General features: G+C 48.0%; 1 protein-coding gene across 1 annotated transcript; it reads left to right on the forward strand.

Moving 5' to 3' along the window:
- The first annotated feature begins 3,092 nt into the window (after positions 1 to 3,092).
- Positions 3,093 to 25,537, forward strand: kcnk12 (potassium channel, subfamily K, member 12). Its single transcript, XM_086181448.1, has 2 exons — positions 3,093 to 3,519; positions 19,850 to 25,537. The coding sequence occupies exons 1-2, from the start codon at positions 3,180 to 3,182 to the stop codon at positions 20,740 to 20,742; spliced, it is 1,233 nt and encodes a 410-aa protein (XP_086037574.1). The 5' UTR covers positions 3,093 to 3,179; the 3' UTR covers positions 20,743 to 25,537.
- The last annotated feature ends 659 nt before the right edge of the window (positions 25,538 to 26,196 follow it).

The following is a 26,196-nucleotide window of genomic DNA, read 5'->3' on the forward strand; positions in this document are numbered from 1 at the left end:
CCTGTGCAGGTGTGGGTTCTCCCTGGGTGCTCTGGCGTTCTCCCTCACACCGAAGACACACCAGTTGGGTTAATCGGTGACTCTAAACGGACTCTTGGTGTCAAAGAGACTGTTTCTATATGTCAGGCCTTTGATTGACAGGCGATGGTCCGGGATGCCTCCGCTCCTGCGACCCTGTCCAGGACTGACGATGAATACATGAATGAGTTATCATAATACTTTAGGGTGCTGCATTCCATATCCAACTGCTGCTTTTTAAGGAACCATTTCATGCAGCAGGAAAGGTTAGAACCTTGTGTTCCACTCCAGCTGTGAACAGATATCACAACTATTATTTTTTCCTCTCGGTAACCTGAACTGATCCTCTTTGATTCTCACGATGATAAAATGTTACTAACGATCTTCAAGGTTGTTTTTTTTTTTTTTTTAGGTTTTCCAGATCTAGCGTTGTCAGTTACAGGCCACATCGTTGCCGTCGGAGCGCCGGCTCGAGCTAACGCTTCAGCTGCTCCTCTCTGGTCAGGTGGACACTAAATTACCTGAAGTGTCTGCAGTGTACTGTGTGTAATCCTGTAATGACTCCCCTGCCCTCCACCCAGTGCATGCTGGGACAGTTTCTAGCCCCACCGTCACCCCTCCCACGACCCTGAAAAGACATGAATGTGTGGAGAATATAAATGAACGTCAGAATAGCAGGAATTTTGTAGCTCCAGTTTGATTGTTGGTGTTGTTTATCCCGGTGGCCGTGGGGAGGGAGGGACGACACCCTGCTGGGTTTAGGGTTCCTCTCTCGGTGGAAGGGCCCACATTCACCAACAGGATCCGGCTGTGATTAAGTGGATGGGCCGTCCCCCCGCCAGTCCAACGGACACAAGTTTTACTGATATCTTCTCCGTCCATATCTCATTTTTTAGGGAATGATTTGGACAGACAAGGACAGACGTGTGCTGCCCTCGTTCTGCATTCTGTCTTCATATTTGTGAGCCAATTTACTTGATTAGAAAACATAATCAATGGAGAAATCAATTATGCATCCGAGCGCTGTGCTACTGTCCTGTCCTTAGAGAGAGAGGCCTGTCATATCAATGTCACACACACTTCTGGGCTGGTTCTCTCCTCAGTAGTGACACATGGAGTATTTTATATCAGGATTTAAGACTGGCGTGGCGTGGCGTGGCGTGGCGTGGCGTGGCGTGGCGTGGCGTGGCATGGCGTGAGGAGGGAGAGAGAGGATTTGAGGTCCTGGCTTGGTAAAACACAATCAGATTCTATGACACAAAGATGATTGAAGCTACTCAAGAACACAAACCTGGCTTAGACGGGTTGATGTGTCGACGTGATTCAGGTGTGCAGGCAACACACACACACACACACACACACACACACACACACACACACACAGGAGAAGCAACAATAAGCACCACGTCGGTCTTGGTTCTCACTCACTAACACCACTTCTGAGCTCTTGTCTCAGTGGCAGCAACACTTTCTTTGTTTCTTTGACTTCGCTCGCCGAGCAGCGCTCCTCCGTCAGGAGTCGTCAATATTTTCACGGACCAGCAGCTTCAGGTCACCATTGATTGAGCTTGGACCTCCACTACTTGTTACACAACCGACGTTCTTTTTCAGAGAGATGAGTTGCCTTAAGAGATACAGTCAACCGTGTCCTGAGAGGAGTCAATAGGAGGTCGTGTCATTCAGGTTTGTTGTGCTGTTTTTGTTGGCACAGCCTCCCTCGCCTCTCCTCCCAAGAACCTGTTAATTGCAAAAGCCTCCATCTTGACATTTATTCCTCTGGAAGGGTCTTAAACACTCACAGGGGCTCGTTTTTCATCTGAGCCTGGAGAAACAAGCGACACCCTGGTGAGATCATGTCTCCCACCGTTGTGTGATGACAGATAACACAAGTTATCATGATGAGTACCTGCATAAAATTACCTCTAACACACACACACACACACACACACACACACACACACACACACACACACACACACACACACACACACACACACCGCTTCCTGATGTTAAGAGATCCACCCTGAACCCTGATGAGGTATTTCAGAGCCACGTTAAATAAATTGTTCCCACACTTTGATTATGTTGTGGGAACAGGTTAGTGAAACGAGTGTGAATGCGGATCATGAGATGAACGCAGCGTTTTACATTTATAACAGCGCCGAAGTGGCTCCTCCACAGCTGGTGTTGTTGTTGTGTTGTTATAGGTTGTGTTGTTGTGTGTTGTTATATGTTGTGTTGTTGTTATGTGTCGTTGTTGTGGTGGTTATGTGTTGTTGTTGTTGTATTTTTAAGTGTTGTGTTGATGCTTGTTGTGTTGTTGTTATGTGTTGTTGTGTGTTGTTGTTGTTGTGGTGGTTACGTGTTGTTGTTGTATTTTTATGTGTTGTGTTGATGCTTGTGTTGTTGTTATATGTTGTTGTATTGTTGTTGTTGTTATGTGTTGTAGTATAGTTGTTGTTGTGTGTTGTTTTTATGTGTTGTTGATGTTGTGTTGTTGTTATGTGTTGTATTGTTGTTGTTGTTATGTGTTGTATTGTTGTTGTTGTTATGTGTTGTAGTATTGCTGTTGTTGTTGTGTGTTGTTGTTGTGTGTTGTTTTTAAGTGTTGTTGATGTTGTGTTGTGTTGTGTTGTGTTGTGTTGTGTTGAGCCGAGCTCCCTGCTGGAGTCCTGTTGAAGTGAACCGGTTTGAGCTCACTGTGACGTGACGTGCACGCGGACGAGGCAGCCTCCCCTCACCGGGACGGAGTTCATTCGGGATCGGAACGGCATTTGAGGAGGAGCATTTTGGCGCAGGCAGGTTTCGCGCGAGGATGCCGGTACTTCAGCGGGGACTCGCGCGCCCGGGCTGCGTTTGCGCTGCGCTCCACTCGAGCGCAACCGCAGCGGAACAACTGCGCCAGTGAGCGCGTGACACTGGAACCCTGCGCCACTGGCTTCCCTCTCCAACTCCTTCCCGCCAGCGGAGCCTCAGTCACACGCGCATCACGGCACTTCTACGATGAGACGCGGAGCCGGTGAGCGCGGGGTGGGGGCGTGGGGGGGGGGAGCTGGCCGCGGCGGAGTGACTGACTTCCAGAGGAAGCCCGCAGACGAGTGAATGCCGCCTCCGATGTGGAGCCTGTCGCTGTCCGACGCGCGAGTGGTGCTGAAATTCGGATGATGCCTGGCCAGCGCCTGCGAGGCTGCCGGTCCCTGCACTGGAACGAGGACAACGGCCGCTTCGCGCTGCTCGCCGTCCTCATCGTGCTCTATCTGCTGTGCGGCGCTGCGGTGTTCTCTGCCATCGAGAGGCCCTCGGAACTGCGGGCTCACGGCCGCTGGAACGGGACGCTCCTCAACTTCAGCGAGACCTTCAACATCAGCCTGCAGGACCTGAGCTCCTTCCTGCGGGAGTACGAGGCTGCCATCGCCGCCGGGGTCCGCGCTGACGCTCTGCGGCCGCGATGGGATTTTACGGGGGCTTTTTATTTTGTTGGAACTGTGGTGTCGACTATAGGTGGGTGATGTATGCAGCATGTGATGATTTCTCTGACCCCAACACCCCCCCCCCCCCCATGTATTTCCATGGACCAAAGCAGAGATGGACCAGTTACTGGTGCTGCTTCCTCTCACTGGCCTCACTGGTTCCAGCGGTGTGTTGGTGTGTTCCACTCCGGCTGTGAGGGACTTTGGCATCTGACTGGCCTGCCATTTCCAACGCGCTCTCATCTCTGGCAATAGGACAGCACCCATGGGTGCAGCCTTTTGCCACATTTCCATGCGAACCAACAGGAATATCAATGAGAGCCCCCTCCCCACCCCCCACCCCCACCCCTTAACATTTACTTGTGCAATAGGTCAGAAAAGAGCAAGTGTCCCTCTCAGGGTAACCGGGGGCCAGTGGTGTTTTGCACTGCATGCCTGATGGCTGCATCCTCCCACACTTACCCCCCCCCCCCCAGCAGAGTGAATGTGAGGGGGTGAACAGGCAGATGAACTCACTCCAGGTAGTGATTTAGTCGACATGACAGCAGCTGTCTATCTCTGACCTTCTGACCTTGCCCTCAACACAAACACACACATATGGGGGGGAGGGGGGGCACATGTGTAAGTTGCTGTGAGAACTTCGTTGACTCGGTACCAGTCCGGGTTTGGCTCTGCTCCCTCCGACCTCTCTGGGGTCACGTGGGCGTACATGTCCGCAGGTCGCTGGTGTTAACGCACTCTGCCGCCGCCCGCCAGAGGGCAAAGCGTGATTTGGAGATTCTCTCTGTGTTTGTCTGTGTCGTGCGTCGCGCGGGTCTCTGTCTGGATTTCCATCTCACTTTGATCTGCACCCCCACCCCTCCGGCTCGTGTGCTACTTTCTCTGCATGCTTGTGATATGAAAGGGATTTGGGGCCTCCCCACACAACTCCATCAGAGCAGCCTCCCCCCTCTGCCAGGCGCTCCTCTCAGACGCTTCCCCGGCTCCGGCTCCGCTGTGGCCCAGGCTTCAAATCAACACTGACACTTTGCTGCCCTTGATGTGGCTGCACAACATCACTTTGAAGAATGAAAGTGACGCCAGGGCCCCGTGAACCACCGGCTCACTCAGTTTGGCCTGGTCACGCCGCACCTGGTGTGTTGGTTCGCAGGACCAAATGCAGCCAAGACAGGCAACACGTCGCCACGTAAGCGCTCGAGTTTTCTGTGCTCTGGTCAAACGAGTCGAGCGAGTCCCTGCCTGGTCTACAGGGTCCTACTCTGGAGCTTCCACCTGACCACCTAAACAAACCACCTGATCTTCTCAAACACCCCAGACTCACAAAAACAGAAGACCAATGCCTCCAAGTTCACTAAACTTCCAGTTGCTCCCTGTGTTAGCAGCCAGGATCCAGGGCAGGGGGGGCCAAACTGTTCAGGACAGGACCCCTAAAATCAAGGTTCCAGGGGCTCGTGACCCGACAGCCCATGGAGCACCAACAGGCCGAACACAGACAAATCTAAGTGTATTGGAGATGCAGCTGTCGTCTTTAGAGTTTTATCATAGTATTTTTTATCTTTGTAAATCATCAAGGCCTTTGAGAAAAGGTAGATATATATCATCTGACAGCCCCCCATCGGGCCCCAACCCCCACGTTGGTAACCTCCGAGGACCAGAGACATGTTTGTAGTTTCTTCAGCCACGTCTGTGTAGGGAAGCCAGGCAGCTGCTGAAGCATCTCTCCACCTTTCACTTGGGCTCCGACTGAAATCTCAGCGTCTCATTGATGCGCTGCCATGAAATTCGGCTCAGGCATCCGCGCCGGCCTCGGGGTGAATCCCTGCCTGTCGTTCCCCTTCCAACACCGCCGGGCCACGGCAGTCTGTGAGACGTTCTTGTTTCAAGCGGATCCTGTGAGCACGAACCAGGCTACTTCTGGCTGGAGCACAAGTGTGAGGTGGAAGTGAGTGTTTCTGATGTAAATGAGCTCTATCGCTATAGAACCGGTGTTCCCCTCAGGATGAACTTCATAACTTTGATGATCCCTTAACTTCCTATCTAATTGGAGTCTCATGCAAAGAGCTTTTTTTCAGCATCCGACTCCTGCTTGTGTTGTCCTGCCCTACATTCTCAGGCATCGCTGCTCATTAAAGAGGGCACTTGAGTCTGTTCGGTAAACGCAGCTTCTATTAATATATTAGCTATTTATACCTGATTGATAGCTGATGGCCGCCAGTTTCGGACAGCTCTCTAAATCTGGTTGTGGGCCTGTGTTTCGTATTGAGTTGCTCGGATGAAATTTTAGAGAAGTACTTTTTCCAGGTTTGAAGTACTGATACTCGTCTGGGAATCAAGTGTACTGAGTGGCTTGTTGTGCTGGAGTGGGACGGCCGGTTCGGCTTCTTTTCTCACATTTCTCAGCGGCAGGTTTGGATTGTGTAGCTGGCTATTTATTCCTGAGGATAAACTGCGTCCTGCCTCTTCTTGCCCCTGGCTGCCACTGCAGTTTCTTGCTCCGTCACACTCATATCCACCCACTCGGAGAAGTCTCCAGTGCAGGCGAGATGAAAAGGACAGTTTTACAAATAGCACACAATAGACTCACAATGTTTCCTTCTGTCTAGCCTGATCTAACCTCAATGCGAGACACGACTGAGTCCTGCTGAACTGCTTGTTCAGACAGGGATGTGCTGCAGCATGATGACGCCGCGCTCTTCCCTCCGGTTCACCGGGGTAGTCAGCATCTTTTCCCATCACAACCATTGGGTTTAGGTTGAAATATGATTTTTCGATAGTGGTGGTCTCACAGAAGGCTGTGGTGTAATTTGCGCCTCGCAGTGACACCGTGGGGGGGGGGGGGGGGGGGGGGGGGCGCTGCAACTGCAGAGTGAAAAACTGAAGGTGTTGGTATGAGGCCAGGAAAGTGATGACACCTGTGAAAGCAGCAGCTCTGATCAATATTTTTCAGTCCAGGCTAATTTTGCGGTTTGAGCTCCTTGAGTCTTTGGTTGTTTGGGTTCATTTTCACGAGGTTGTGGCCTGGCTGATGAACATGGTGGTGCGTTTATCAGCTAAAGAGCCAAATGTGTCCCTGATGGACAAAACAGAGCTCCACAGATGCTGGACAAACCGGCTGTCAATGCCTCTGCCACCAGTGTCCTCAGCCTGACGGAGTCAACGACAGTTTCAGATTGAAACAAAACGTCCTGAAATGTGACCTTAACTCCAGTGGAGCACAAACGGTGCATCACATCTGAGTGCACGTCCAGGAAGCGGCGCCTGGGTGTTGTACTGAATGTACAGAACTATAATTGTGTTCCTCCCACGAGAGAAAGTGAAAATACATCATGCTGCCAAATCTGGAGGGTCTCTGCTCCGCGTGGCGTTCACTCCAATCAACAGATGTGAGGTTCAGCAGAGAGAAACAGACTCCTGGTGGTGAGATGTGACTTACACCCTCAGTGCGCGTCCTCGTTGTACCGTCCCAGCAGCCCTCGCTTGTACCTGATTGTTCCAGTCTGATGTTGGAGGCGTATCCGCCCTCCGTGTTGCGATCGGCAGTGTCAGCAAACGTCAGGCTTTAATGGTCATTTGAAATCGCTGACTTTTTTTGCTTTTAAACAAATAAAAACTGAGGTTTGTTTGAGCGACAATTATGAGCCTGTCTGACCTTCACCTGCCTGTCGTTCAAGTGTTGTGAGGTCACAAGACAACGTCACCTCAGGCGTGGCCAAGCCTGCATTTGGCATTCAAACCGTGTGAAATGTCACATGATTGAGTGCAGGGACTCCCACGGGCGGGTTGTGTTTTTGCTTTGAATCCATGTTCTTATTCAGATGAACCAACTGGAGCTGCATCGTTGAGACGAACCCATCTGTGGTACGGCCGCTGCTGGTAGACGGCGAGTAAGAGGCGGCGGCCTGTGGCAGCAGTCTCATCTCTGATCAATGATTTCTGACGCTGCTTTGATGGGCCTTCTGAGTCCATGTCCTCGGTGTCTGTCCAGCACACACTGACTCCTGTCTGACATCCAAACTACTTCTGCTCAGAACTGATTAAATCATTTATTTTGATCTGCTTTTGCATGAGAACGTGGCAGCAGAGTAATGAGGTAGCCTGGTAGACGATGGCTGCTCATGTTGGATAAGCCGTCCCCCATGTAATCTGATGAAGATCATTTTACAGATCAGTTTCACAGTGATTTGACTCCCCGCCATCCATCTTATTCCTGCCCAGGTCACTGCGTTACTGTGACATCACTCAGAGGAAACGTCCCCACTGGTCTGGAGGTCCAGTTCTGACGCCCAGCATAAGAATTGTTAAAACTGAACAGAAGTTCTGTTTTTATACCGAAACACGAAAAAGTAAGGAAAATGAAATTATCGTAGAGCCAAAACCAAATTCCCCAAATCTACACTCCCATTTAGAGTCTGATGTGTCCCTCACGCGGGTCGTGAGGACTGGACCTGAACGGTCACCGTGAGGACTGGACCTGAACGGTCACCAGGAGGCCTGCTGATACTCAGGAGATCATGATGTCATCGTTAGTATCAGTTTAGTGTTTCCAGCTCAGGAGCAAATTGGTCAATAATGCAGTTCTGAGGAATTCAATCCATCATGCTGGGCAGCTTCAGTTCCCAACATCACTCCTACAAATGTCAGGAAACTCAGTTCCTGGCTGCGTGTCCATGGTCTCCTGCTGCTGTACGCCGTCCTCAGAATCTCTTAGAGAACAACTGAAGTCGGTTTATATGCAAAAATATTAGTGTTACTCTCAGTTTCCTGCTTTCTCATACACGTAGAGCCACTTTGCTGAGGGGGCGTGTCCTCGAGAGCCATCGGGGGTGTCATAGAAATCAGTCTCCCAGTGATTTGATGTCCGGTCATCAGTCAGTCGCGAGGCAGGCGTGATACTCAAGGGGTAACACTGGTTTAGGACTGGCCAGTTTGTCTGGTACCAAGATATCTCAAGAATTAATAGATGAGTTTTTATTGAACAGAGTGGGAAGATAGGACACGTCAGGAGGAACGGGTGCTTACGTTGTGGTGGGCATCTGGACTGAGCTGTGGATCCTGACCACGGTTCCAGGTGGAAGGGTGCAGCTGCTGCTGGCTGTTCTTTTCTGCACAGAAACCCATTGCTGGTGGTCGGGAGGAAAATGTCTGCATGCGTTGTGATGATAACTGCGTTCGTATTCTGAATCCATGTTGGTGACCTGAGTGCGGCGCAACCTTTTTGTTTGCCAGCTCATAAAGTGTTTGTGTGCACAGTGAGTGTTTGGTCACTTAAGTACGTCAGGGGACAACAGACAAGCAATTTATTTTGTGTAAAGCTAGAAATAATAAAAAGCCGCTGTATGGTTTGAAGAGATAAACAGTGTGGTGCAACTTGAAACAGAAACAAAACAGAACTCACTTAAACTTAATAATGTTTTCCATTTAATTTGCTGGAACATTAATGGAAGAAATTACCTCTTTTCATAATTTTTGGCTATTATTTCAGAGCCTGTGTGGCACTTGTCTACGGTGTGAAAGGGTTCATGCACTCGTTTTTTCTCTTGGTCTTGTATTTAGTGATATTAAGGAGACATGATGAGGGGGCGATTCAACATATAGAAAAGCTCTGTACGCGCGCGTGTGTGTGTGTGTGTGTGTGTGGGTGTGTGAAGTTCAATAAATCCCCATTCTATAGAAATACTGCTGGACAGGGTGGCGGTGCACACCTCCGCCCTGTCGCAGCGGGTCATAAATCTGTGCTGACTTGCTAAGGCATGCACCCGCATACTCTGAAGTCCTGGAGTCAAATCATCGCAGCAAAGTGATCCCAAGATCAGTTTGGAGGACACAGCAGATTTTCTGGGCTTCCTTCTCCTCAAACTGATTAGCATTTCACTGATTCTGCTTTCTGCACCAGCAGAGTGAAGCCGGGTTACACACTGTGTACTTTTGCAGTCTTCTGATCTGCTTCCTATCATGTTGGCTGCCATTTTAGATTATATTCCGTCGTTATTAGCCTGTTGATACGGCACCGCTGATGTCGGTGCTGACTTGCACAAAGTTCTCATATGAGTTTCTAAGTTTTCCTCAGAAGGAGCCTTTCTGGAGGCTTCTGGACGAAGCGTTGCTCCGCTGTCAGAGCAGATGAGTGGAGCATTCATCTGCATCTCAGGGTCATATTTAATATATAAAAGCAGTTATTAATGTTAATAAGCTAACAGCAAGTTGGCAAACAGCACCTTCTGGCAGCCGTCCACCTTTGTCTTACACGCCAGTGCAACAGCAGCTCAACATGCTGCACTGCTCGATCTTCTACTGTAACACTGACAATGCGTTTCAGTTGAAAAAGGTTCCTGCAAACTGAAAGTCATTAAGAAGATCTCTCACAACTCTGGAAACAACAAAATGCTCCTCTGAAGTCAGTAAACTCCTGCATTAGCAGAAGATCCACCAGCAACAGCTGCCACCAGTAGGAGGGGAGCTCAGCAGCACTCCATGCTGGGGTGAACGTTAGCGCTGTGTGTTTACTGCTGCAGATGCTGAAGGCTGACCTAATTCATGTGTTTGATCTACAGCGACGCGTCCCCCTCTATAAGATGATCATATGTTTCCTGTCCTGTGAGAACACGCGTGTCTCTCAGCAGTCAGCTCTTCGTGAGCCCTCTGGCTGGCACACAGTCTGAGGCAGGAGGCCGAGACAGACGACTCATAGTGACATTCTGGGAAGAGAAAGTGAAGCATCATTTAATTGTGAGCAGCGGAGCGTTGCCTCGTTTCTCCGAGGCATCTTTCTGTGTAGGACTCATGATCTTTATTGCAGCTGTCAGTTACAGAGCAGGATTGGCAGGAATCTGTTTTCGCGGAGCCTCAATTTCAGGGGCTTTCACCTTCACAGAAATTAAACCCCGTGGAGTCGATGAAGCTTCCACATTCAATCCATGCAGTCGAGCATTGCCACGATGCTGCGTGAGCTCCGCGTCTGTCTTTGTGCTCCACGTGGAAGCTTCTCTGAGACTGGTGTGGTTTCTATATCACCGCCTGAACAGCTGTGTTTACTTTGGGGAATAATGCAAGAGCCTTGTATGTGACTAAGCTTCTACTCAAACATTGACCGTGCATAAAGTGCGAGATAATAAAAGAGCCCTAGGACAGAGTCATTAGATCCATCAGAGACAGACTACCAGTCTTTGTGAGTCAGATGAAAGGACAAATCTGCGTCAGCGTTTGTGGATGGACAACGAAGCCACGTCTTTGCTGTCAGGACAGGTGCTCCATGAACGCTCCGTGCATGTTTCCCTTTAAAACTTCTGTGAGAATGAAAAACAGGTCGAAATGTCAAGAAAAGAGTAAATGTTGGCGTCGGCCCAGAGACAACGCTGCATATTCTTTTGACAATAAATCAATAGGGACAACGTGGAGTCATCAGTCAGAAACCCTGGCGGCTGGTGAATGAAGTACGGAAATACAATTTACAGTCAGTTTGAAAACAGTGGACCAATTTAGTTATGGAGGAACGAAATGAATCACGCGGTCAGAAAAGGAGGGTTGCTTGATTCAGCCGGGCTTCTTACTCCTGTTACTCTGTAATTTACATCTGTATTGACCCACTTTAATGACTGTAGGCTGCGTATTTCATTCTGATCACCTCAGACTATCATTTCTAATTACTGCACAGCCATGTGTAACACAAAATACTCATCATCAAGGCTTTGACTTGCAGAGCAGATACCATTACCGCCTTGTGTGGGTGAGCTGAGTGTGAAAATCAAAGCCGCATTGTTTTGCTTCAGGGTATCGTAGAAACGTAGCTGCATGTGCAGCGTTTGGGCCTCCTGTCTCAGTCCGTGCAATTTTAACCTTTGCTTAATCCACGTGCCTGCATACAGCGATGCTGCATCTCAAGCTCAACAGCTCGCCGTTCCATGTGATCCATCGCCCATCGTGATTTGTGGTAAAACTGGCAGCGCTGTGTGAATGTTCCTGGTATTATCCTGGCAGCTCCTCAACAGATGGTGCAGAGATAATGTCAGAGGTCTGGCCATGTTGCTGCGTGCTCGGCCCAGTCCTCTCTGCAGACCCCTGCCACGCCGCTCCATGACTAATTATTTCCTCTTCGTCACAGAAACACAGTCATCAGAGGGACGGGCATGCCTGCCATTTTCTGCTGCTGCTCCTATCAGACCAATTTGAGACTAGTCCCACCAGTGGGACTCAGCGGGTTTGACTGGGAGCTGGGTTCTGAGCACATTAATTGAGGACAAAGGGTGGCAGGAGAAGGCACGGCTTGGATTTTGGTTTGCTGCTCCCTCTCACGTCTTCAGAGGTTCGTGACACTAAATGTTTGTGTGAATATACTGCAGAAGAAGCATGGCTGTGTCCCTTTGTTTTCACGTGAATGTCCAGAAAGTGTGTTGGTTCTCTTGATTTGGACCTGCTGTTCCTCCCTTCCGTGTTCTCTGGCTGTCACCTGTTCCCATCCTGACCTCACACTCCCTCGACCATCAGCTAAAGTGCGTCAGGCTATTCCAACAGACCCTCAGCTCCTCCTCCTGCCCTTGGGTGGCTGTTCTCCAGTGAGGTGAACCAGTGGGTTGTTCTCAGCGGGTCCCTTGTTGGTCATCAGGTGTCAAGTGGCGTCAGCCAGACATTCCAGATGTGAAATGGGTCATTTCATCTTTACCTAGAATCTAGATTCAAAGACTGGTATTTGGACACAAGTGTTCTCGTGTGGTAGGACTCTTTATGTTTCGAACCCATGACGAATCCAGTGAAAACAACATGAATGCCACACATTGACTGTAGATCACATGGGCTGAGCTCTCCAGTCTGGAAGGGGGGTTGGCCACCACACAACCGCCTGGCTTCCTCTACACTCTCAGCCTCCTCTCTCTCCTCCAAATGCAGTTAAGGATTTGAGGAGACAAGGAGCCTGAATTTAGTGAAATGAGAGAAAGCCTCCCAGTTTCCTACCTGAGGGGAATATTTGGCACTGGTGCTGCTAAATGCTCAGGTGTGTTTTAGGTGATGGGAGCCGGTGTGGAGCAGGGAGAGTGAACAGCTCCTGCTGCTGGGGGTGACCAGAGGGAACCAGAGCGGGAAGGTTGACGCCAAACCAAACAACTCTGAAGTGCTGCCTCAATCTGAAGGACAGTGAGAGAGACTAGTGAGTGACGCTGCTGTCACCGCCGGTCGATCCATTGGTGACATTAAAATACTGATGCAGCTTTGAAGATTTCGATCTCCTGCAGAGACAAATGCTGCTGAGAGAATCCGAGAAGCTCTGAGAGGTGGAATGTAGTTGCTGTTTGTGTGATAACAAAGATAAAGAATCCTCTGCAAACTTTTACCTGTTCGCTGAATTTCTGTTTGCAAAATGGCTCAGAAAGAGTTGTGATTGCATCTTTGGATTCCTATCAGGACCGGATCAGGCTGTCGACTCCTGAATGGGCCAGTAGGGTTCGTAGATCCCTGCACGCCCATATTTTTGGGACAGATATTTGATGATAACCTGTTGTTGCTGTACTGCACAAACACTTCAGTCCACGGATGTTTATCCCTCCGACCAGTGAGAGGCAGCGATGCACGTGCCTGCTGTTGAACGTGCCGATGACGCTGATGTGTGCGACCGTAAGGTCCACCGCTCTGAGCTGCTCTCTCAGCCATTCGTAGTGTTTGTTTAGGTGCCACTGGACAGTAACGGGAGCTGCGCGGTCTCCATCGTGTCCTCCCTTCAACAGCTGCTGAGTCCAAGTGATTTAAACTGGTGATAAAAGCTGAAACCACTGTAGTCCAGTAATGTCCCTTTGTGCCCCCCCCCCCCCGGCCCAGTGCTGGTATGGTAACCATTAGAACGTCTTCTCTTACAAACGTCAAACGGTAATTAATGGACACTAATGACCCAATCTCCATCACTTTCCTTCTGGGTGAATCTCTAGCGGATAATTATGCATGCGAGCATCATTAGCCTTTAGAGACTAACATCATTTTCCATGTTGAGCTGATCGTACCTCACTAAACCCTCCGGAGTCGCTTCCGTCCCTCTAAACGCTTTGATTATCTCTGCAATACTTCATGCTTGAAACAAACCGAAACCACTTGTTGCAAATGCAGACAACAGGCTTTTAAATGAGGCCTCACGTGTCTGTAAACATGCAGTTTAGAAGAATATTTCATGACTTTCTTTGGACCCTTGGTCCCGAAACGAAGAGGAGGCTGCAGACGCTGCTGTGAGCCCGACGACGGCGAGCAGCAGAGATGAATGCGTTATCTTCAGTCATGACAGCCCGGTGACGTGTCTGCCAGCGTTGGGTGATTTGTTGCAGGTTGATTCCACAGGAGATGAAGTGACCACGACCTTCTAACACCACATGACCTGCTGGTGGCGGTTGATGTGTTCAGAATCAACACCAACATAAATCAGTTGAGGTCCGTGTTTGTTACCGCAAGAAAAATTACCTGGATCATCCCCGTCACGTGACCTCATTGTTAAAACATGAGGGTCAGCGTGGTGGGGGCTGGTCGCTGCAGACGGACGTTCGCGTGTTCATACCGTGACGGTCACTTCAACCTCACCGACCAGCTATTAAATGTATTTTCCAACTCGGATCGTCGATCAAAAAGCTTTAGTGAGCAAATAAAACAAAGTTGTCTAAACTAAACTGACTGCTGCTCAGAGCGCGACGGCGTCAGACCCACGTGACAAAAAGTGTGTTTGATGCAGGAAAACCACTCACGATGCCACGTGAAGACATTGGACATACATGATGTGTGTATGGAATTTTCGTCTTAAATTTTTGTCATAACTACGTGATCTGAACAAAAGCACAAGTTCACCACATGTTGGCGCTCCTGTTACTAAAGATTCTAACCTTCCCAAAAACACGGCGCAATATTTAATTAATGCTCAATAACTGCATTTATTGATACACATTTCATGAGTGCATTTTTAACGTTGGCATTTCTTCCCTTCTGTTGTAGGAGCGCGTGCGCGCGTGTTTGGGATGTCGAACTGTAATGATAACCCCATACTGGGAGAGTATTTATTCTCTCCTCCCACCCCCTCCCTCTGATTGAATTGGATTAGCAGACGTATGAAGTTGTGCTGAGTTCAGTGACTCATCTGGAGGGATGAAGTGTTCGGCGAGGTCAGCAGGGTCATTAGTCTGGCCTGCTGATTCACCATCGCACAGCAGCCACGTTTAATTAAGACAGAGGATCGAACCAGGAAGATCTTCTGTGTGAGGGCTGGCAGTTGGGTTTTCTCTGGCTTTCTCTCAGGGTTCCGTTGTGTCTAATGCGTCCTGACACACTAGTCTGGGGTAATGGCTCTGTAATGCTACACTGAATCAATGCCTGGTGCCTTTTCCTCTCTTAGGTAATTTGCTTGGTAATGAAAGACGGAGCAGAAGACTGTCTCCGCTCGCTCAGGAGATAAAATCTGTTTCCAGTCGAGTTTGGGAGAATTTGGCTGCTAATTAATTAAATATGAGCCACTGGAATAGGATTTCACTGAAGGGTTTAACGTGGGTAATCGTTGTCCCTCACCCTTTCACACCCTCGCAGTCGGTGACTCAACTTTGTCACTGGCAGAAGTCTGGTGTCCTGCTGGTGCACTTGTGTAGAGGTGTGCGTGGATGCGTGAAGCTTCGATTCCCTCTGGTGTCTGTAACCATCCGTATCAATCAGCGCTGATCGAAATGACCCAGCAAACCCCCCTGAGAGTGGGTTCCAGGGAGAGCGATGAGGTCAGAAAAGCCATTTTGGGTATCATAAAGGAACTGTTGTCTTGATATTGATGTCATTTATTACCTGATAAGGAGGTTATAGAGCTGATGGTGGGGAAAAAAGGAAAAAGATGTCGTCGTAATGCTCCACGAAGACCGAAATGGAGGATGGCCATGATGGAAAATCAATTAACCTTGGCCTGGAAGTGAACCGGCTGATCTTTCAGCACGATTTTATTTGTTGACAAATATACCATCTGCTGTTCTGTGGATAAGGGACATGTCAGTGTGTGTGTGTGTGTGTGTGTGTGTGTGTGTGTGTGTGTGTGTGTGTGAGTGCATGAGTGCGTGCATGCGTGCGCGCAGGTAACCGTTACCGCCAGAAGCCTCCCTTTTTCTGCCAGATTTTGTGGAATCGCAGCAGTATGATGTTGATACTATTTGTGATCAGCATGAAAATTCAGACTTTACCTTAAATGTGCTTCACCCTACTTCTACTTGAGCGATCGCTCGGTTGGAGCCGCCACCATTAATCATATATCTTGATGTTTATTTTTTAATATTAAGGGAAATTACCCCACTGAATTATTGGTATTCCTCCCCTTCAGTACTTTTTTCAACCTTTTTTGCCTCCAAAGTTCTGACAGAATGAATAACACCGTTTGCTTTTCATAGGAAACAATTGTGAGCTCAATTAGTGAGACATCCATCAGAGCTGCAGTGCAGCTGCACAGTCAGAGCTGCACCTGTGACACTCCTCAGCCGGAGAAGTGCTCCATCAACATGCCGCAGGATCCATAAACATCCTCCCCTCTCCTCTCCAGCCTCCTCGTCAGCTGAACACTCAGTCTAATTGACTGAGAAATCACACCATAGCAGGAAGCCGATGCACAGAGGCCAGAAAAAAAATTCAGGAAGCTTACGAAGGAGTATTCTTGACCCCGCGATGCTCAGTGTAACCCTGCGTCCTTGTTCTTGCTGTTCCTACAGAAATAGAAAATGCCGCATACGTACTGTATATTATCATGTGAGTTATGTGTCATGAGACTTTCCACCATTCTGTCGAAACTGAAAAACCCAGTTTTTGTGGCTGCATTCACAAAACCTCTTTCTGGATTTGCAGAAATCAAATGCCTCCAACTCGCTGCTCCAAATTCATCAACACACACTCCTAAAAACACTCCTGACTGCATCAGACATGTATCTCTCAGTGTTCAGGACATGAACAAAGACATAGATTTTGTTTGCAACTGTCGACACGCTTTTCCACACAAGCATGGTTTATAGTGTCAAACCTGGACACACAAGCCAGAGAGGAGATGAACATCTCACTTCCACGCCAAAATGAAAGTCATGCCATCAATTTTGCAACAAAATGATTCGCACGTGGACCGTATTACTTTTTCACAGCAGCAACAAAACACTGCTGCCGTCTAACCATCTTTTTAATATTTCACAAGCTTCTGTGAAACTCAGCAATGCTTCAGAAAACAGCATTTTACCCAGTGCAGATGATATTATCACATGATGTTACGACAGAGGGAGGAGCTGTAAACACAAGGAGACAAAGAATTACTGTAAATTCACAATGCAGTGGAGATGTAAGACAGTACGGGAGCGCAAGGGAGGGTCCGGATGGTTTATGGGTCTGTTTGTGGGCTCCCGTCGATCCACACACAGTGTCCACCCGGATAAACAACAGGGAAAATTTCACCTTGCAGTGTCTCCCCGACCCTGGACTGAACGTCCCTGCACGTCTCTTCCTTTGCTGGCAGCTGCACACTTTCCACAGCCAAGTCTGCAAGAGTTCCTGTCAGTTTTACAAATGGGAGGTTAAGTACAAAATGGTGAAGTTATTGTGGTGGGTGCAGCAGCAGCAGAGCCCAGCGTTAGCAGCAGCCCAAGCCTGTTCAACCAGATTACTCCGTACTTCCAGATGTGACCTGGGTGTAGCAGGCTAATGGCAGCACACAAGGTGAGACGTCCCCCGCACAGCCCAGGGACAATCATACAATCTGTTTGACCTTTGACATTCCTGCTGGACGCCTGAATTTAGTGAGATTGAATCCAGCGTCATCAGCGAAAAATGAATGCTCAAGGACCCGATGCTGACTTGGGGTGGCGTCACTCAACACACACGAGTCTAGTGAGTCAGATGCAATCAGTCCAAACCACAAGCTGCAGGAAAGACGCCCCCCCCCCACACACACACACATCCCATGAGTGTGTGTGTGTGTGTGTGTTTTTACAGTGATTCCCATAAGATTTCTGCGTCGAAGAACGTGTCTTATCTGAGATGAGTGTGTGGTTAATTGGACACAAAGTGCAAAGCATTGTTTTTAACTTTAACTTTCTTCCAAGAGTCAAAGTTTTATTTTATTTTTTTATTTTATTCTTATTTTTTTCTCATTTCAGGACAACACACATTGGTGAACGTATACAAAAGTACACGTAAATGTGCCAGGTTGTAGCCCAGGGGAATAACGTCCATCTAGCCAGAAAGAAACATAGGACGATTCATTTGCAGGTTAGAGGTGGTTGCACGTTTGGTTCGCTCTTCGCCAGGCTTTTACGGGGCCAGAGTGGGACATCCCTTATCGTCGGTGGAATGTCATTCCGTAAAGCACTGTCTTTGATAGATCGTGCTTGATGGCTGAGGGAGGTTTTCCTAAAGGGAACACGTCCCTGTTTACTGCTGCTCTGGCGACCCGAGTCCATTGACATTTAATAAACTCCAGTAGAGGGGGTGGCACTGGGCCATGTAGTTCTTTATAAAGTAAGGAAAAAGAGGAGAATTTACAGAAATGGTCAAAGCTCATTAGGTTATGTTTGGCTGAGATGTTGCAGTGATGGTCATGATGTGAGAGAGGTCTCTTTATCTGTCTTTTTAAGTGCCTCTTTGTACAGAAGCTCTGTTGGTTCGAGGGTAGTAGAGCCCGACGTAGACCAGCTGGCGATGCCAAAACATCGGGGCCGCTGCATCTGACAAAGATCCTCTAATTTGTTTAAAATTATTAAGATTGAATTTAATTGTTTGGATGTCATTTTGATATTTTTTTGGGGGGGAAAGAGAGACTGGGGTCTCACACCTAATCACACCTAAGAATTTAAAATCCTGAACTTCCAGCTCTTTGGTGCCCAAGAACACCCCAGATTGAGAAATTACAATGTCGTCCGTGTAGAGCTGGACATCAACATGTACACAGTGTTCAGGTAGCTCATTAATATGTAATGAAAACAAAATGGGCCCCAGTATGGACCCTTGGGGGACTCCTACTGGGCATCCCATGAAATCAGAGCTGGCCCTGGTCACCACAGTGCATTGTTCTCTCCCTGATCGGTACGATTGAAACCAATTTACAGATTGAACAGAAAAATTTAAAGGAGTCGGTCTTGATACCAATACCTCGTGATTGGCGGTGTTGAAAGCGCTGTTTAAGTCCAGGGATGCGCACCAACACATTCATTTTCATCTGGCTGGCATTTTATTTTTTCCATGAACATGGCCAATGCAGTTTTTGAGTGGTGAGGCCGACACCCAAATTGGATGGGATGATGATGCTTTCATAAAATTTCATTTTCAATGTTTACAATCTGCAAGACCTGCAATACACTAAATATAGGAACTCCCACCGCCCGTCTGGATGACCGCGGACTCTTTGGGTGCGTAGTTTTGGATCTGCGGGTTCTTGTTTTGATGTGTTTGAGTTTTGGACCTTTAATCAGTTCCTGTTTTATTTTGAAATTCCCTCCCCCTCCTGTGGTTGCTTTGCTGTACTTGCCTTCTTTGTGTTTCTTGCCGTTTTCCTGCCATCGGTTCATTCGTCCCCGTCGACCACATCTCAGCGCCGGCCTGCTTTAACCCCTGCTGTTTATTATCTCGTTAGTTGAGTCGTCTGCTGTCTCATTCACTTGTTGTTTGATCGTTTCTTTATCCAGGGTTGTTTCCCACCTCATTCTTCTCTTGTCTCCTTCCCTGTATTTTGCAAGTTTGTTATTTTTTTCCGTTTTTATTTTGTAAGTTTAGTTTTCTCTTTGTTGAGTTAAATCATTGTGTGCTTGGTTTGTCCCACTTGTTGCCTCTGCATGTGGGTCCTCCTGCTGCCACCACCACAACTGTAGCAAAAGCATTAACAATTCACCAACAACCCAGTATTCACATAAATTAGCAGCAACTAAATGCAAAAGACCAAACGGATGACAGCAGAATGCAAATGAATCGCACAGTCAACAAATGATTCATTTGGCTTCGGCATCACATCTGGCAGTTCCCGTTTGGCCCAAATGTCACGTGTGGCCGACGATGGCAGAAAAACTTGAACTGGAACTGTGAGAGTTGAAGATGTGACGCAGGAGCCGCCACAGACCGGTCCAGTGACCTGCAGCGTCCATCACTGCTGCACATTCAGTCTCAAACTGTTGTTTTTCTCCTTGTTTTCCTCACAAAAACCCTCTAACTGGCTTGGTTCTATTATTATTAAGAAGCGCGCGTGTGTGTGTGAATGTGTGTGTGTGTGTGTGTGTGTGTGTGAGTGAGCTGAACTGGCACCTGAGGTGCCTCACAAGTGTGTCACAGGAGCAAGTGAGAATCCGCGTAGAGAGAACGAGACCTCGTCGAACCGGGTCGGCGCCATCACTGACACCTCCCCTCTGTCTCTGCAGGTTTTGGGATGACAACTCCTGTTACCATTGCAGGCAAAGTGTTCCTGATCTTCTACGGCCTGCTGGGCTGCGCCGCCACCATCCTCTTCTTTAACCTCTTCCTGGAGCGGATCATCACTCTGCTGGCCGTGGTGATGAAGGCCGTGAGGGAACGGCGAATCAGGAACAGCGGTCTGCTGCCACCGGGGATCCAACATGACTTCTCGGCCTACTCGCTCCCAGGCTGGAAGCCCTCTGTTTACCACGTGATGCTGATTCTTGGCGTGTCAGCCATCACCATCTCCTGCTGCGCGTCAGCCATGTACACGCCGGTGGAGGGCTGGGCCTACTTAGACTCTCTCTACTTCTGCTTCGTCACCTTCAGTACCATCGGCTTTGGGGACTTTGTCAGCAGCCAGAGTGCTGCCTACAAATACCAAAGCCTCTACAGGGTGGCTAACTTCCTCTTCATGCTAATGGGCGTGTGCTGCATCTACTCGCTCTTCAACGTCATCTCTATCGTCATCAAGCAGGTGCTCAACTGGATGCTGGAGAAAATGAGCTGCTTGTTTTGCCAGCGCTGCAATAAAGCCAACACCTTCCTGGGAAGACGCAACGCCATCCGTCCGGGCTCCAGGGGTCGCCAAGGTAACTTTGTCCAGCCGCCGGACTCAGATGGGCCCTGTGATAGTGACACGGAGGGACGCAGACTATCGGGGGAGATGATCTCTATGAAAGATCTGGCGGCGTCCAACAAAGTGTCGTTGGCCATCATGCAGAAGCAGCTATCGGAGTCGGCTAACGGATATCCCAGGACCGTGTGTGGCAGCACACGCCATAATGGCTTCTCTGGTGGCGTCGGTGCCCTCGGTATCATGAACAACAGGCTGGCGGAGACGAGTAACTCCAGGTAGACACCTCGCGTAGACCAGCTGTGGTTGATCACCACAGGAAAAGAACCTTTTGAAATGGACTTCTGGAGGGACTTGTTATGCATGAAACATACCATTTTGAGGATACTTTTGGTTTCCAGCCTTCGGTGGTAACGATAATGAGGGTGGTTATGATGGCAATGAGGCTTGATTATATGATGATGGTGTTATGAAGTGAGAACCACATGGTCATTAAATAGCAGCGTAATTTGATGTGGAAGAGTGAGGATCACCCAACACCCATCTCATTAACCTCAGACCGACCCGGAACGCATCACGGAAGCATCAGCGAGAGTCTGTGCCCTCGCTGTTTATCAGACTGAAACACGCCGGAGGACAGCACACTGTGCAATCTTTGCTGTTTGGGAGTTTTGCCAATTTATCTGAATGTTCACACTGAATGAGGATGTAAACGTTTCGTGAGGAGTGCAATGGCTGAGTGATATAGCACATACCGATCTATGCATTATTTTTTTTGCACCATTCCTACACCTCGCGTCGATTGTGTAAACCCCGGCTCATCTTGGCCCGGGTCAAGTTTCCCCTGGCGCCGCGTGGGGAGAGAAGCGTTGAGCAAGCGTGATGTAGCTGATATTTTGCAGTGAGGGGTGGTGTGTCATACCAACACACAACGAAGAAAAAAAACGAGTTTATGACTGAAGATGGAGGAAAGAGCAGGGCTGAGGAGGGAAAATCCATCTCTCGTGAGAGAGGATCTGTCCTCCTTATCAGCTGAGAACATGTTTGGAAGAGTAAAAGGAGGCACCTTCCAACTCCTTCCTCTCCTCTCACAGCTGTCTGCAAGCAAAAACACACAGAAATGGCTTGCAATGTATTTATTACTCTTTGATCGTAGAATATGTATTTATAAAACAGAATAAATGAGAAGCTAGTTTATGTTTGTTTGAAGTGAAACATACGGGGGCAGAGGGAGGTAAATGGGTTTATCCCACAGGCACGTTATGGTAAAAGATGCAGATTGAAAGTAGCTGAGTCGATCTCAGGAGATGAAGTGGAAAACAAAACCCTCAAGGATTCTCTCACTTGCATTGATTTATCTTTTAAGGGGGATTTGCTGCTTCTGTCGAGGGAGTCTTCTCCACGGATTCATGGCTCTCTAAAACAAAGCAAGATCCGATAGCCGGCAGACGTTGATTATTCCTGCTGATTTCAGTGTGAATGTACAGCTGAGGATTAATGGATGGGGGTGCTTGCAGAAGGTACAGAGCTACCCTGTCAGGCTGCGCCATCAATGTCCTTGTTGCCGGCAACTATCTCTTCCAGGGCATCTGTGATTTAAAGCTGTGTGACAGAGTCTCATGTTGGTAATGGAGGAGGACGCGCTGATAGTCGAGCTGTCCAGGAGACGGAGACGAAGGAGGGGAGGGAGATGGCCGCCAACAGCGGGGGGAGCAGGTCTTAGTCGTAGCGGTGCAGGAGTCCCTTCGTATCCAAATCCACACCCCAGTGCAGGCCAGATGATCTCAGCACAGGGCTCAACTTCTCCTGCCACCCGTTTCCAAGATCTTTAACTAACAAACCTCCCGGGCCTCTCTGCATTCACTTCACACCCACTGCACCAAAAGTCCCTGCCTCCTCTCCTGCCGCCCGCTCCTCACCACCCTTACACTGTGAATACCAAGACATGCCACACACACACATCATTATAATGTTACAATGTCTTAAAAAAGCGTTTTTCCAAGAAAGTGTGAATTGGATCTGTTCACTCTGTAGATCAGACTAACTTCTTCGACTCCACTGTCCCACCAAGACAAATAGAGAAAATGACTCAGGTAGTTCAACCTTCAGGCTCGTCTTAGTTTCTCCTGCATGCCATTATGGTAAAGCCATATACGATATAGCTGTATATAAGACAGAGGACTCTTTAAAGTCTATTTTTCTACACATAGCTCTCAGCTATCTACACGTGGGTGATTGAACAAGTCTCGCTGTCTCGTCTTTTACACGCTCAGTCCGGCGACTGATAAGATGCAGCTCTCAGAACTCAACTACGCTCTACAGACGCAACACGACGGATGACGCAGGGCTTTCTCGTCTTCTTTTTTTTTTTTTTATTAATTAACATTTATTGATACAGTTATGAGCTTGCGCTATCAGCTGATTCATAGATAACTAATCTGCCAATCATGTGTACTTTGATTTCATCGTTTTAAATGCAGTTAGGAGATTTTACACACACAAGCATCAGCGCTGAGTTGATGAAGAGTTCAGTGTTTGTGAGGATGATTGACAGCTCGGGTCAGCACTTTTGACAATTCAACAATTATTAATGAAATGTTTTCATGTTGTGGATCAATACGTTTCAAACAGAAGACAATAAATCACGTCTGGCTCGACCTCCAGCTGGTTGGGCGTGGACGGGGTCTGATTCTCAGTAGGCTTCTCAATCAAGTTTCAAGCCCACAAGAAAGAAGGAGAAAAAGCGTCATAAAACCATAGCTCTAATTGTTCTAGATCGTCTAAGCTGAGACCGGTGAACACAGCCAGTGACCTTCGTACTCATGTGCTTTAACATAAAAGCTTTAGGTTAGTCAGAGTTAGAAAGAATGACATCATCACGCCCTGACCCTTCGTAGATCGTATTACCACCTGACAAATGTGGTAAGTTACTAAAAGTCATAATTAACTTCTCACTGACGCCCGATGTGACCTCCACTGACATGTAAACGTTTGTTAACTTTGATGAACTGCTCGCTAATGAGTGTTGTTATTGTTAATGGCACCTCCATAAATCAGAACAAAATAAATTAAATCAATAATAAGATTGATGTGTTAATCAATTCAGTACATTGGTGAATTTCAGCCATGGACTAACTGATAGTGACCGCTTGTTACTGCATTAATCTATGTTAACCTTTATTGCTGCTGAGCCAGGTGTCGCTCTCAGGTGCGGGGTTTTGTTCCCTCAGCGGGGCGACCGGTCTTGATCCGAGTGGAACAGCCGTGTGTTCCACCTTCCCGCCAAACACTGTTCCGCCCTCCCCTGCCTCGCGGCCGCAGTCCTGCAGTGCGTCACCGGGCTCTAAAAGAACGAGCTCCGTTGCGTCGTGGACCGCGTGAACCCTGGCGGGCCTTTCGAGCTTCCTGGTTCTAGAACGTTCGACTACGATCAAAGCCCTTTTAGCTTCGTGGTGTTGATCAAGAAGCATGTGTGTGTTCGTGTCATGTGTTTGTGCGACTGACAGGAGAATTGATGGACTGTGATATTTCATCTTACTCTCCTAAACACAAGTCCCCGGGTGTTACTGGACCCAGTATATATTTCCATGTGTCGTCTTTGAGCCTGAAGCACATCGAGCTTTCAAGACATATGAATATAAAACCTAGAGTAATTTTTGCTTACCTAAAAAATGCATGTGTGTCTTGGAATCAACTGCCTTACTTTAGTCCTTGAATATGACAAAAGGTTCTTTCCTGAACAGATTAGTGTGTAGAGCTTGTGTGTGGTACGAAACAATCCTTTTTGCATTTTGCAAAGCTGATCTCCATTGATTGCAATGGTTTTAACCCCACTGGCGTGTGTTTCTTCTGTAAGAGGACACAGGAGGTCTTTGACTTCCTGGATCTTTTTATTTGTTATCAGCTTCTCAAACGTGATTTCCTTTCAGTGCAATCAATTCCTCCGATGTCCAAACACAGTTTTGGACTGACATGATGCAACAGCCCTCTCTATTTGTACATAATAGCGGCTGAACGTTGCAGACCTGTACGGAAGCCCAGAGAGGCCAGACTTGTTTGTTTGTTGTTGTTTTTTTTAATCTCGTTATCATTATTCTTGAGATGATGGTGCAATTAACCCGCGATCGGAAGATAATGAGCACATTAATGTGTCATCACGAGAAAACAGCAGACGACAACGAGGGTAACAATGATGGCCTCTCTGAGCCTCCGTAGCCTCGATTATCTCGCTGCATGATTCACAGTCGGAATGCGACCATCGGTTTTACCATGAGTTGTTCAACTCAGCACTGCCAGTGTTTATTCCGGGTGAGCCATAAACTACAGTAACACAAGGAAATCTGCTGGTGGCACAACAGCCTCGGGAAAAAGCAGCACCGTTAAAATATCCAGCGCCGATACAGGTTGCGAGACGTCGTTGGTGTTTGTCTTGAAGGCCGTCGATGGTGCTAATGGCGTTATCATTTATTCAGTAAAGCTCTAATATCTGGGTGATACTCATGATGGCGGTGCGCTGCACCACAGCGGGCTCTCTGCAGAGCTGCCGGCTTCAGGAACAAGATGTATTTCCACCCGTCAGGCCGGGGCGGTTAGCAGGAGAACAGCTGGACGCCTCAGTAACAGAGTGATGTATTGCTGGCTCGCTCCGCCTCCTCTGATCTTGACAAGAATCACATTATTTGCTTTGATCCAGAGCTTGATTTGCAGATCCACAACACAAGGGCGCGGCGGCGGCGGTTCTGCACCGATGGAATGGAGCCACTGACCACTTTCAGATCTGGATTTAATTGCTTCTTCAGCAGTCTGTGTTATTTTGACCTCTGGCTCCATGGACGCGATCATAAATCCACACTTTGGCGTTTGTCTCATGTTGCTTGCATTGTGGTGTAACATCCAGTTAATGTATGCAAATTAATTCTGTTTGCAAGTTGCACATTTATACCAATGATTGTACTTTTATATTTATGTAATTAAAACATAAAACAGAGGGAGTTCCATTAAACACCGACGCTGATCTTTCCTTGATGTTCTCACTCGATGACTCAATGTAAAATGTTCCTATTAAAGCTCTGCAGGCCCAACCACCAACTCTACGCTGCTGAATTACACATCAGTGGAAGATTTGTGCTGCCAACTTGTGGCTGATGTTTGTAGTTCATCCAAAAGTCCTTCACCAACGCTTCGAGGAGGCTACTTTTCAAATAGCAGCCACAGAAGCTCGGCACGTTTCCATCTCACTCGAGTGAGGTGTTACTGTTTGTCTTTATTAATTACGACTCCGATGTTTGTTTTTATTCAAGCATGATTGAGTACACAGGCTAATTATGATTAGCTCGTCATGAATAATCACAGCATTCGTTGACTTGATGGCGAGGGACGTCCCCGGCACCTTCTCAATTTATCCGACAAATTTTTACACCAGGACGGAAGAAACCTTATCGCTGTTTATTTATGCAAAACTAAACAAAGTCTCTTCTGGATTCAGAACAACGAACATGGAACTCATCATCCAACGGGCTCGGATGTCAAATATGAATCTTTTCTTTTACGTGCCCAGGATGGGATTTCTGCCGTCGCCGCTGTGATAACGACGGGATTGTGGGAGTTGTTGTCTTTATTGGCGATTAATCTAACGAGGAACTAAAGTTTTATTCGTGTTGCCGTAACTCAGCGCATGAATCTGCTTCAGCTCAGGCAGTAGGATGAACCTCACGGTGCTCCAGGAACCTCTCACAC

This window comes from Aulostomus chinensis, chromosome 16, assembly GCF_037954235.1.
Source record: "Aulostomus chinensis isolate RoL2024-O1b breed Wild chromosome 16, RoL_Achi_v1.0, whole genome shotgun sequence".
Taxonomy (NCBI): domain Eukaryota; kingdom Metazoa; phylum Chordata; class Actinopteri; order Syngnathiformes; family Aulostomidae; genus Aulostomus; species Aulostomus chinensis.

Excerpts from the sequence above, each read along its gene's own strand:
- kcnk12 (XM_086181448.1), top strand. The coding sequence starts at position 3,180 with ATGATGCCTGGCCAGCGCCTGCGAGGCTGCCGGTCCCTGCACTGGAAC. Across the intron at positions 3,520-19,849 it reads AACTGTGGTGTCGACTATAG|GTTTTGGGATGACAACTCCT; the intron begins GTGGGTGATGTA and ends CTGTCTCTGCAG.